The sequence below is a fragment of the Perognathus longimembris genome, chromosome 1 (genome assembly GCF_023159225.1).
Source record: "Perognathus longimembris pacificus isolate PPM17 chromosome 1, ASM2315922v1, whole genome shotgun sequence".
In the NCBI taxonomy this organism is placed as follows: Eukaryota; Metazoa; Chordata; class Mammalia; order Rodentia; family Heteromyidae; genus Perognathus; species Perognathus longimembris.
This window is the reverse complement of record NC_063161.1, coordinates 110,680,274-110,693,896: the sequence shown is the minus strand read 5'-3', so window position 1 is coordinate 110,693,896 and position 13,623 is coordinate 110,680,274. Positions and strand designations below refer to the sequence as shown.

General features: G+C 36.8%; 1 protein-coding gene across 20 annotated transcripts in view; it reads left to right on the top strand.

The window, feature by feature from the left end:
* The window catches only part of Ptprd (protein tyrosine phosphatase receptor type D), a 482,247-nt gene extending 471,793 nt beyond the window's left edge, over positions 1 to 10,454 (top strand). For all 20 annotated transcript variants that reach the window (XM_048348714.1, XM_048348129.1, XM_048347870.1 and 17 more), the window contains 3 exons: positions 541 to 695; positions 3,795 to 3,930; positions 6,686 to 10,454. In XM_048348714.1, the coding sequence (XP_048204671.1) occupies positions 541 to 695; positions 3,795 to 3,930; positions 6,686 to 6,754 (360 nt within the window). In that variant the 3' untranslated portion in view covers positions 6,755 to 10,454. The remainder of the gene's footprint in view (positions 1 to 540; positions 696 to 3,794; positions 3,931 to 6,685) is intronic.
* The last annotated feature ends 3,169 nt before the right edge of the window (positions 10,455 to 13,623 follow it).

The window sequence follows — 13,623 nt, the reverse complement described above, 5'->3', positions numbered from 1 at the left end:
GCATCTAGGTTAAAAGCAACGAGACGGTTTATGTCAGTTCCTTTAAATGTCACCATTTGTCATTTGACAATGCCAGAAATAAGCAAGCATGGCAGACTTGAAGTTATCAAAACCTCTGGTCTAGATGATATGCCTGGATACTCCTTGCAACATGAAGTTATTGATTCCAGAGTATCTGTGTTCCATTTTAGAAAGAATGGAGTCATGATCTACAGTTTTGAAACCCAGACTTTGAGTCTCAAAAGCATTTGCTAATAGTAAATAGCTACACAGTTCAAACAGAAAACTTAGCTCTTTGATAGGGCATTGGGAAAGTAAATACATTTATCATTTAAAGATATATATGAACATGGACGCTGGTAGTGCAGATAAGACACACATAGTTAACTTTCCAATTGAATGAGTTCCTAACTTCTTCTACCCATTTTCTTTTTGGCAAAAAATAATATGTGTATATGATGATTGCTCTTGTGGTGTGCGGCTTGCTGAATCCTCCTGGCACCCTCTTCTGTGGCGGGGTATGTGGCTTTCCCTCTGAAGGACGGCCAGTCCCGAACAGTGAGGCAGTTCCAGTTCACTGACTGGCCAGAACAAGGAGTGCCAAAGTCTGGAGAAGGATTTATTGACTTCATCGGCCAAGTTCATAAAACAAAGGAGCAGTTTGGCCAAGATGGACCCATTTCAGTCCACTGCAGGTAAGAATCATGAGGACTAGCTTTAGATGTATGATTAATGCAATGGCAACTTTGAAAATAAGTATTGTCTGGTTATATTTTATACAAGGCTGCAGTAGAGAATCTGTATAGCCCCAATGTTAAAGATTTATTTCTTGTTCTTTACATAAGATAAAAGATTTTTACTCCCTAAAATTTCTCTCTTGTAAAGAAAACATAAATGAATTACTTTTTGTTAAGAAACAAATGAACAAACAAACAAAGCTGATTTTCCTTGTCAATTTGCCTTACTGAGAACAGTTGGTATATCCCAGAGTAATAATTTATGGTGGTAATCATTTTTTACTTGCTTTGCTTTGAGAGAATTGCACTTATAAATACTTCTCTGTATCTCTTGTGTTTGTCTTCTTGGAAAAAAACATAAATAGCTATCAAGCCTTAATGACAATACTAATTCTTGTCAGTCAATAAAAGATTAGAGTGATACCTCAGTTAAAAATGCAATTTGCTTTAAAATTGTTGCTATGCCAGAAAATGAAGCACCTTCAATTTAATTATTTTCTACAGTTTTTACAGCATTTTATAATTTAACTCAATGAAGTTAATAGAAATACCAAGTAAATGGTTAGTCATTCAACATAAATTTAGTGCTCTAGAAATCACAATACAAAAACCTTGTAATAAAAATAATTCAAGTAGTTTTATTTAAATGAGTATATTTCCAAATTCTAGGAGAATGAAATCTCAGTGCCTATATATATATTTTTTTTTTTACTTTTATTTATTTATTTATTTATTTATATTTATTTATTTATTTATTTATTTTTTTGGCCAGTCCTGGGCCTTGGACAGAGGGCCTGAGCACTGTCCCTGGCTTCTTCCCGCTCAAGGCTAGCACTCCGCCACTTGAGCCACAGCGCCGCTTCTGGCCGTTTTCTGTATATGTGGTGCTGGGGAATCAAACCTAGGGCCTCGTGTATCCGAGGCAGGCACTCTTGCCACTAGTGCCTATATATTTTTGTGGTCAAAGTCTTCAAAGTGACTTGAAAAAGAAAAGATATATTGTGCTTCAGGATTTAATTATTTTAAAAACCACTATGTACTCTACTACATTCTAGTAGTGCTATGCGGAAAGCATCATCACAAATAAGACAAATACTAAAGTTGAGCTTCAAGACATGTGTTCATGTCCTGAATCTTCAATTGAACAGCACTATAATAGTAGAGAAATTTCTCTAGCCTTCACCTTTTTTTTTCCTTCTGATCTCTAAGATCCTTTCTAACACCACTTTGTATCTCAGTCATGGTATATTATAGGAAAAACACATTTTCTTCATAGTATTAAAAGTTCTTTGTACAACCAGAGTCTATAGAAGTGACACACGGACTGAAATATTCAGAAACTGGATGTTTTGTACTGGGCTTGAAATACCGGTGTTTCTTTGAATTTTTCACATAATATCCCCAAATGATTAGTTAGCTCCTTTCAATATCATTTATAATGGAGAATATATTTAACATGCCTTGGACAGTCCTATAAGCAGATGTGTTAATATTAAAACATTGTTTTTGTCATCACAAAAGAGTATGGAAGGGCACACTCTTTAGTATAAATGTTGAGATAGTATTCATATATCATAAACATATCTTGAAAACTTCTAGGTGTTTCTGTACGAAAGGCCTGCAGATATTTATATTCTATTAAACTTATTTATCTTACTTATATCATATTTAACTAACATGGTAAATTTAAATGCAGAAGTTACTAGGCCAGTGCCTGTTCTTTTCTTGAAAGTACTTAAAGAAAGCCAGAAACATTATGTTTTACATTTAAACAATTGTTCAAAGTGAGATTCTGGAGAACCTAGCCCATTCAACAATAAAGTGGTAAATCTCAGTTTCTCTGGACCAGAAGACTTTGAAGGCTAAAAGGACTTTTAAGGTCGTCCTCTCCATCTTATCAGAAGCTTTGACTATCATTGGAGATCGGCTGTTTTTTTAGGAGTACCCACGGTTTTCAAAGCTTCACTTAATATATCTCTTTAAACTCTTTAGAAATTGCAGTTTATAAAGGGATACACTATTTATATATGCCTGTCAGCTACATCATCAACTAAATGACTCCATCCATTTTCTACAGCCTGTGCCCAAGCGTTACACATGCCATTTAATTCGGATCCAAAAATGTAGGGATTTTTCAGATTATGCACTGTTTTTCTCATTACCTAAACCTCCAGATGCTTCCTACTTAAGAGTATAAAAGTTATAAATTAATTTTCTCTCTTACTGCTGTGAAGTCTCTGGAATTATTTTTAAAGCTGAAAAGGCAACTGAGAGAAATCCAAAACCTTGTTAATATGGTACAGAGACTATTGGAGTGTTACCTGTTGACCAACCAAAAAGCAATAGATAAATGCACAGATCAATGGCTATGTTTTTTAGACTAAAGATTGCTTTTTAAAGATTGAGAACCTGTTGAAAGTCATGAGCCTCATTAAATGAAACAAAATAGGGCATTTAAGTACAGAATAGTCACAGACCTTCCTGAAGATTGGGTAAAAATCCTCCTATAATCAAAAACCACATTATGTAGAATTTTATTTTTTTGGTATCTAAACCAGCACCAATATTTAGCGAAATATTTGCCTTGTTACATACTTGCATGAAGGTTTAAGTGACGAAATCTCCTGCACAGACTAATTACCAAGTAACTAATGCACTACAAGGGTTGGAGATGCCCACTTTTTCCCACCTTATTATGAATTGTTTCTTGCTCTGAGCATAGGCAAGGTCCAGTTTCAGGATCTTCTCTTAGAGGGTTATCACCTATATTTTATTGACTCACCCTTTTAACCACTTATTTTTATCCCAAGTGGGGTTCTACACCATTTAGAAAGTCATTGCTTTATGTTAGACTGAATTCTAATTACTTATTTTTGTATGTTCTTACAACACACTCCCAAGAGAAGTCAAGTGATGAGCTCAGGTGCACATAAACTTGAAGAATGCTGTGGAGAAACTTGGGAGGTCAAAGCTGGCAAAAATGTGTGCACCTCCAGGATAATGGGGTCAAGACTATGAGGAACCTCATACAGTAATGTGACCATTGTTATTTGGCAGTGCGGGAGTTGGAAGAACGGGCGTCTTCATAACACTGAGCATTGTTTTGGAAAGAATGAGATACGAAGGAGTTGTAGACATCTTCCAGACTGTCAAAATGTTAAGAACACAAAGACCGGCCATGGTGCAGACAGAGGTGAGAAAAATCTCCGTGTTGTTTGTCATATCTCATAAGACTAGCTTTCAGTTGAGAGACCAGGAACACATAATACTAGATGCAAAATACTGCAGGAAAAATTTAAAATTGCTTAATTTTTTAAAATTTCATTTACTTTCTTTAAATGGGATGACACTATCAGCATCTTCAGGCTTGTGGAAATTACCTATTATTCAGCACTAAACTGAATCATACTTTGCTAACCCCATTTGACTTGTAAAGCAGCAATTTCACATATTTCATTACATGCACATTAATATTGATAGTATGCCATTTTATAGGCAAGTATAGGAAATATTCCTTCATATACAATTATTTCAAAAGCATATTTGGCACCTAGGATGCATCATCGCTCTTTCATTCTCTGTTCTCTTTCTGTGTGTCTACAGAGATATCAACTGTTTTCTATTTCATTTTTTTACTACCTATTGTAAATATTTGGATCCTGAATAATCATACCATTTTCCATTCTTCTAATTGATATTGAAATCTCTCAGAATGTGTGCAAGATTTAGATAACCTGGCTTATTGATAAATTTGAAGTATAATATTGAGTGACTGTGTTTAGTTGCCTCAAGCAGCCATCAGATCATACAATTTATATGAGTTCCTTACTTAAACACTCACAATATTGTCTGGACTTTGATTTAAAAATAATATAAGAGTTTGGCCTGCAAAAAAAAGATTGTGCTAACCTGACAAACTTCACGGGTATTGGGGGTGACAAAGGGAAATTAGACATTTAAAAATCATTTACCCTAGCCAAGTAACTTACTATGACAAGATAGGGAAGCAAACACCATTTATTTCACATTACCATTTTTATTGTAGGGGAAAATTCACATTGAAGCAAAATAGAAACTATCTACTTTCAGGCACCTTGGCCACTAAAAATATGCTTCTTTTATGGGGAAAATCCTACTTTTTCTCCTCCCTAGAGTCATCTGTAAATTGTAATTTTTTCTTCTGCCCAACAATGCTCCAATTTATTCTGGCATGACAGTTCTCTTCCTTGTCTGAAAAAGGGCACATTTCAGGCTGTTTCAGTTTGGTGTGGGCCTTTCTAAAACAGACAACTTGCAATCACACTGAATTAGGCCAAGTGGCACAGGTATATTTTAATGTGGGCAGTCAACTTTTTTACGTCATTTTGAAACATGAATAGCTTCAAAGTCCCAAGCCCTGTGTTCAAGTATTTGTATGCCCGGTGTTCCTCACAGCTGCCTTTGGGCTTCTTCTATCAGAAATGATAGTGAGTAACTCTTACTGCAAGCAGTAAGGATCCTCCCACCAGAATCTGAGGTTTTTGTTTTGCTTTGTTATGTTGTTCTTGCTCTAGTTCCGTTGGCAGTAACAGAAAACATAAATCCAGATTTCCATCAGGACAATTTGCCTTTATTAAGCCCCTCAAATTTTTTTTCATCTATTTGTTATACAAGTGGATTTCATTCATTTACACATGTAATGTATGCAATAAAACTCACCACCTCCTCTAACCAATCTCAACAGGCTTCATTGTTCCATTTTCATACATGTACAGGAAGTACTTTGAACCATATTCACCCTCCTTCACCCTCTCTGTTTGTCTCCCAGCCTCTTTCTAGTGCTCTTTCCCTAGGAAGGACCTGGTTTATATTTCTGGCTTTCCTTTCATTTTAACTATATAATAATTGTCCAAATAGTTTCCATAGTGGTATTAGCACACATGAATATACAGCATTTTAGTCAGATCAAGTTCTTTTTTTTTTTTTTTTTTTTTTTTTGCCAGTCCTGGGCCTTGGACTCAGGGCCTGAGCACTGTCCCTGACTTCTTCCCGCTCAAGGCTAGCACTCTGCCACTTGAGCCACAGCGCCGCTTCTGGCCGTTTTCTGTATATGTGGTGCTGGGGAATCGAACCTAGGGCCTCGTGTATCCGAGGCAGGCACTCTTGCCACTAGGCTATATCCCCAGCCCCAGATCAAGTTCTTCATCTCTGATTCTCACTATTATTCAGTAGGTTTCAGGGACTGTCATTTTTCATTCACAGATGCAGCATACTTCAACATTTTTATCACCCTCTAGCATTGTTTCCCTCATCTCTTTCTTTGAAACAGCAGTTGATGTTTTGTTTGCATAGTATTGAGATTTGGGCTGTGGGCCTTGAGCTTGCCAGTCAGGCACTCTACCACTTGAGCTATACCTCATTCCTTTTTGCTTTAGTCATTTTTCAGGCATGGTTGTATGTTTCCAGCCAAGGGTTTTTCTCAAACTACAATGTACATATTCAACCCAGTAGCAAGGATTACAGGCACGAACTACTATACCCAGCCCCCAAGTTTGTTTGGTTCTAATGTCAGCTTCTCTCAATTTGCAAACTGAGAAATAGTTATCACAAATATAAAAGATGACCCACGCACATAAGAGGTTGGAACGTTCAGCTGTGCGATGGTAACTGGTTGTTACTCCTTGGAAAACAGTGTGTCCTTGTCTGGAAGGTAATTTTCACTGAAGTTTACACTACTTCGAGTTAGGAGACTATATTTAGTCAAATTGATTGGTGAAGTTAATAAGCACCCCATGTGGCTAATTGTTTTTGTGTGTGTATGTGCATTCTCACTGATTGGTCATTGGGTTGAATTGATTTATTTTTAAAGCAATGATTTTCTTCCCATATAGTAGTAATGATTTCTTTTTCTTTTTCTATTACAGTTTACTCACAGCCCCTTCTCCTCTTGTCCCCATTGTCTCTTCCAGGATCAGTACCAGTTCTGCTATCGAGCCGCACTCGAATACCTGGGCAGCTTTGATCACTATGCAACATAGGAACCCCTGACCCTTTCTGGATTTTTACTACAGGCCCTTCAATATCCACGGAGTCTCTTCTGAGCCATACAGGGCATTTGAGAAGTCCTTCCTAACTTCTAGCTAACAACCACTTAGTGGAACTATTACACATAAAACAAATTTAAAACAAACTGCTCCAACTGGACCAAGCATTCACAGTTTAATAATCTAACCTGAAAAAAAATAAGGAGAATCCTGACTTACGAGGAATCTGGAGGATTTTATTTACAGATACCTCAAGGATTCAAAATAACAGAAGAACTCACAGCAAAGAACCATGGCCCTGTTCAGGATTGCTTGATTAGATACAAAGAGAGATTGCCAGCAAGCTCCATTCCCATAGGGGTTTGCTGGTGTGGCTTCTCACAGTGAGATGGACTCTGCTTCTCCATTGCCCTTCCCATCATACTGCACATAATAACATTTTAGGGGTCAGGGTGGGAAATGTTAACAAAAAAAGAAAGTCCTTGATTTAGTTTTCTAGTATTGTAAAGATACTGCTGACCTGTGTTTCATTTCTAACTGTGTAAAACTTTTTTTTAACAAAATGTATCATTCGATAAAGTGAATTTTAAAACGAGTTACATAACTCTTCATTTTTTTATTTCCAAATTGTAGGGAGTCTTTTTTTTAAGCTGTAGAACTGTTATCTGTAATATCCTGTAGAACTATCAAAGAATTTGAAAATTTGCACATTTTTGTGCAATACTGTTAATCTACAGTCTCAGTTTCAGCAACTGTTACTTTTTAGACTTCTGTTTAGTTGTAACCAATGAGCAATTACCTATTCTCTTCAAATAATCAAAGCCAAGTTTTGTTGTGGTTTTGGAATCAACAGGGAGGCGCAAAGTATAAAGTTGCTACTTACATATATACATATATATCCATATTTTGTATAAGGGTGTCTATGTATATATAGTTTCCACACAAAAACCTATTTAGCTATCATTCAGTTCTTCCATGATTTAGGTTTCTGAAGGGTAGAAAAGCCAATGTAAACATCTTTTTTTCAGTTGCTTCTTAATTTTATGACATATTGGTCTTTCTTAATATCACAACTTTAGTTTTTTTAAGGGAAATGAGGAATGCACATCAATGATGGTCAAACCTCACCCCCTATTGTTCTACCCAAGATCCCCTCACTCACCCAATCATATTCAGAAATACCATTTTATTCACCAGGCTTCCAATGAAGTTCAATATCTCTAACACTCTAGTGCAATAAAGATTATTAAATATCTAAGAGGTGTGCATGTGGGAAAAGGTCAGTGCAAATCCCTTTAGGAGGGGAGAATGTTGTAATATATCAGCTACCAAGTTGTTTTTTAAAAAAATGTATTCAATCGTATATTGTCTATAGTATGTGCTATGAAATTTGCATTTATGATATGTAACAGGGGCAAAGCCAAACTCATGTTACTTCCTTCAGTCAGAAGCATTTTGTGGCATACAGCATTCCTGGGAAGTGCTGTACTTTTGTTTTGTTTTAGTTTTAGTTTTGCATTTAGAGTGCCTTATAATTGATGCCTATTTTAATAGCCTTTCTTTTTAGCTTTTGGTTCATATTTCCATTAGTGTTCGTATCTGTTACTCTTTCAATTAAAGCATTATCTGTTTACCACATGTACAAACACTCTTTGAATAATATGCATTCCTAGTTTTCTACCAAGTCGGGGATGTTAGCAATTGTACCAACCCAAAGCACTTGGATAATCAGGGCCCTTCTGTTCCTAATCATCGACATCAGGAAAAAAACAAAAAACACCAACTATTGATTTATTTGTAATCCCTTCCAAATCAGTTCTGGAACATGCAGTAATTGCACCAAACATTTTTTAGTAGCGAGCGTCACTGGTGACTTTGGGATGCACTGGATAGTATACTAACTGGGATTTTTTCTGAAAGAGGAAACAAATATTATGGACTTCCCCTGAATCTTCCAAGGGTATTTCTCTAGGAAGCTGTGGGTGACATCATTAGTTGGCCATAGATTCCGTAATTCTAAGAAACCCTCAGAAAAATCTTAAGACCAATAAATAGTTTCAATATAGTTCCATTTTGGTTAGCTTCCAGGATGTTCTGAACAAATGGATGTTTGTTTTTGCATTTTCCCCCATCACTGGCAGAGTGAAATCCAAGAGACCAAACACTTGCAAGCATCGTATTTGAGCACTTTTGTAAAAAAAATAAAATTAAAAAAAAATAAGAAAGAAAGAAAACAAAAAAGTAAAACCTATATATATATGTATAATACTTAAAAAAAAAAAGTATCTAGAAGGCTACCTCAGAATGAGACTCTCTAACCTTCATCAGAACCAGAGAAGAATGTGCACTATGTGGGTCTGTTGTTGTTTTCTTTTAGGTTGTATCTTTTAAAAATTTATCCAAGTGCCAGATTCCTCAGTGCTGTAACTTTCCTTTGGTGAAACAAGGCGGGGAGGGAGGGTTGTCACACATCACATCATCTACCCATGCCATGCTGCACATGGAGAAATGATGCAGAATTACACACCAGAACAATTGGCCCATGAGCAGTTTGTCTCTCTGAAAAACAACAACAGCAACAAAAAACCAAACCTGCCCCTGGGGCAGAAGGAAAGAGGGAAACATGTTCATGAATGGGATGCATACCACAGATGCATGAGGCGGAGACTATTCCAAAAATCTTACTGTTCAAGAGCTGTTTCTAGAACTAACTCCCTTACATCATCGATGTGCATTCCACTCTAACTTTTCTGTATAACCATCCAAGGTTTTAATTTCCCTGGTAAGCATCTTTATCTACCATTCTGATCCACTTTCAAGTTTCCAGTTATTTTCATCATCATAAGCAGTACGGTGCTATTATTTACCTATGTACGTGTAGTTATGTATAATTTTGTAATTAGTTACAATGGTAAAAAAATCAAAATATATAAAAAGTGATTTGTACAGAACTTTATTTTAGCTCTTTTTTAAAAATTATTTGCATGGTTAGACAACGGCAAGGACAGCCAGGGGAGGGAAGGGCCTCTAGGGAACTTTGCACTTTCTCTACCTTTGTACTATGCACTGCCCTATTGATTCTACACCCAATAATGTTATTACTTGAACCCATCTGTAAGAAACTGCTTCAGAAATTCATTTACGTGTATGTAAATAACACAACATAGAAACAGGAAAGACAAAGGCTATGTGCAGTGATGCACAGAAAAATATGTGCATCTGTGCTCCTACTTTTGCTTTCCTGTTTCTTTTTGGTTTGTTAGTCCTTCTTTTTCATTTTTTTCCTCTTGTTTTGTTTTTCTTTTTGGATTATTGTTTCCTTTGGGTTTATGGGTGCCCTGATACTCCAGCAGAGATCAGAAGGCTACAGATCCATCCTATCCATCCGTTATGTGGCTTTGCCATCCAAGCTTGGAGTGTCTTTACAAAGATAAAAACAGTTGTGTTCTTTGCTCTCGTTTTGGATGCATAGACTGAAAACTTAAAAAAAATAACTTGTAAAATGGCTTGTTAAAAAATACAATTACCTCTAATTAGTAGTACGCGTAAATGTTTTACAGAATGAAAGGCGTGCTTTTTATTTTCTTACTTCGTTACATTGGTGGCGAAAGAAGTCTGTATGAAAATCAGTTCTTTGCTGACACAAGTTCCATTTGTTACAAATGAATTCTAATAAAAATGTCAGTGTTATGCAGCCCTGGCCTATGCTTTTGTCCACTCGAACACATAGCTTTTGAACCCACTGTATGTTCTATCTTCCCTCCTTTGAATCTACTTAGTTTGGGTTTTTTTTTTGTTTGGGTTTTTTTTTTGTGTGTGTGTGTGTGCTGGTTGTGAATCAGTGTACCAAGAGCCTGTTATTTACAAGTGCCTACTTTGAGGTAAGCACTTTCCACTCATAAGCAAACCAAAGCTCGGAGAAACAATCTTCCCAAATTCAAATAACAAAGAAACAGACTATTTCATTCATATTAGAAATTATAAATAACACTCAATTTTGTGGAAGATGAAATGCATTGGATTACACGCACCTTGAATCACCTTTTTGGAAGGACACATGTACATTAAAAATAGCTTCATGGTATAGTAGGTGACTAAAGCCTTTGAGAATATGGTTGAAAAAGTATTTGGTTTGGATTATATGTTCACTCATTCAGTATTACTGAGTACTATTAACAAACCAGAACTATTTTAGGTATCAGGAAAGTGACTGGAACAGTCTAGACACTGATGCTGTTTGCACAGAGACTACAGTGTGGTAAGAGAGGCTTTGGATTGGGAGGTATTGAAGGAATGATGAAGTTATACTTGATAAATGCTGTGCAAGAAACCACACACAGTGTCATCAAGGTTGTCCTTGTAACTGCAAGTGACAGAAAATCTGCCTGAAACTGGTCTGGATAAGAAAGACACTTATTAGCTCACAAACAAACAACAAAAAAAATCTAAGAACAGATTCATACTAAAAGAGCAAGAAGACATAATCAGCTTTACGCACATGGATATTCAAGGTTCTGAGGATGACTTGAAGACTTGACATTCTGTTCCATAAATATGCCAGTTTCTACTTTTTCATGTCTGTGTGTTTTATGTGGTCCCTTGAAGCATCAGAATTACAGTATCACACGCCAAGTGGCCAATTTTTATTTTCAGGATATCACAACAAAAATACCTGGGTAGAAAACATTCTTGTTGACCTAACTGATCTCTGACTTGGAAGGGGTGATCATCTCAGAAACACAAATACAGTCAGGAGAAGGAAATGCACTGAGTTATCAAATCAAGAAGGTTTTAGATGACTGCCACTTTGTCCAATAACAATGACTCCTGTGAGACCAACAACTGGCTGTAAGTTAACCTAATGAGTACATGCATGTACAAGTACATTTGTTACTCATCACCACAGAGAAGCCTTGTTGCCATGGAAATAATGATAGAATGAAGCCATTCTATTATTCAAACAATACCTTGGAAGTCCTTATATTGAATAAACACATAGTCTTTTCCTCCTGTCTGTCTAATTTTCCAGAATTAATCTTGCAGATTGATCACTTGGGTAGACACTTAATTCTTTATACATCTATTCACATCCAGAAAGTATTATTTAATAGTTTAGTTGAAATATTAGTAAGTTTCACTAGGTAATAACTAGGGCTCTTTTACTTAATGTTATTATGTTTCAACTTTTAAGGAAATACTTCTAAAATTCTCATAAAAGAATTTCAAAAAATATAATGGAAAGACAGTATAATGACATCTCAGCAAAATCCTCCAGGAATCTCTCCATACAGAACAAATGAAAAGAATTCATCTCTAAATATATTTTCCCAAGAGCCTGATTTAAGTATATGAAAGTGGAAAGACACATTGAAGAAGGCAAAACCAGGAAAGAGTTGTCTATGTTGCAGCTCACTAACACCAAGCAGCCCAGAAAAGTGACATCTACAACTTGTTTCAGGAAACAAGATATAAGTCCAAGCTCTCGACTGGAAACTCAATGCTAGACAAAGGCCCACCCTTCCTCCAGGTAATACCCATGGACGCAGCCACTGGATCTGTGAAGGCAAGGCAGATAACTATCTCTACTTCTCCAAGTTTGAGTAGAAAGAAACAATATGCTGGGTAGTGGAACAAGAAAGCAAACACTTTGTCTTAGAGCAAAGTCTCAGGCATACTTGAGTGAATCTTAACACTTGATAGAAATTGAAGGCTCTGTATTCTGGTCAGAGCTTGTAGATGGTGCCTCTAGGCCAGCCAGGCTTGAAGCAGAGTGTGGGACATACCTGTGTTTCTGTTGCATCTGCTTCAGCTTTGGAGCAAATGTGGAGTACATCCATCCTCTTCCTGAAACTAGACAGGCTTATATGACTGTGAAACTCAGATATGACCCAGATTAACATCAAGTTTTGGCCAGGGCCTTCTTTACCACCAATCTTACCCCCAAACACAGCATAGCTAACATCAAGCAAGTGTTCACAGGTGGGACTCCAAAAGTGACCTGGCATCAGACAAAGGCCTATGTCCCTGAGATAGTTTTCATAGTATTGTCTGCATTATCACCAGATGTGGCATGGGCCTCCATGTACTTCTGTGATATTTCAGGTTCTTGCAGCTGTGAGACACAGACATAATCCATCTTAATCTCAGCTTTTTCTGCAAAGGGACAATTTTCAACAATATTATTTCAGCTTTATTCATTGTACAAGACTCTTTTCACTGGTGGTAGCATATAGTAGTAAGTATAAGACTTTGCAATGGAATTTGGTGCGAGGATGGTACAACTGAACACTAGATATATCCTAATGGTTTCCATTCCTCAGCCTGACTGGAATCCCTGAAACAGGTCTGATGTCCAAAGACATGAAGCCCCAGTTGACTGGCTTCTATTCCAGCTACTATCTATCACTATGGCTGGCTGCAGTAGTCTTAGGCCATGAGTCCATGTCAGGAATAACCACCATTCACAGCACTGGCCTTGATCCTATCCAAGTGTCATGCTAGTCTTTATGGGTGATAGGTTCAAGGGGTGATGCATTAGCTGCATTGGTGGTCACATATATGACATAGGATCCTGGGATGGGTCTATCCATAGTGACTACACACAACTAATAAGAATGCCATAGTATCTGACCATTGGCTGGTAATGTGCATGAAATATCTGGTTCTACTCCATAGAGAAGCTTGTGAAGACAGACAGTTTTATCTAGGTACTCCTCTGTTTTCTTCTGAACAACACATCAACAGTTTATTTAGAATACACCCTAGTTAGGTTGCCCTCTGTTACTGAAAACATGACCGTATGTTAAAAAAAGAAAAGAAAAGAAAAGAAATGGCAGATGTGGATATAAGCACCATCCAGCACT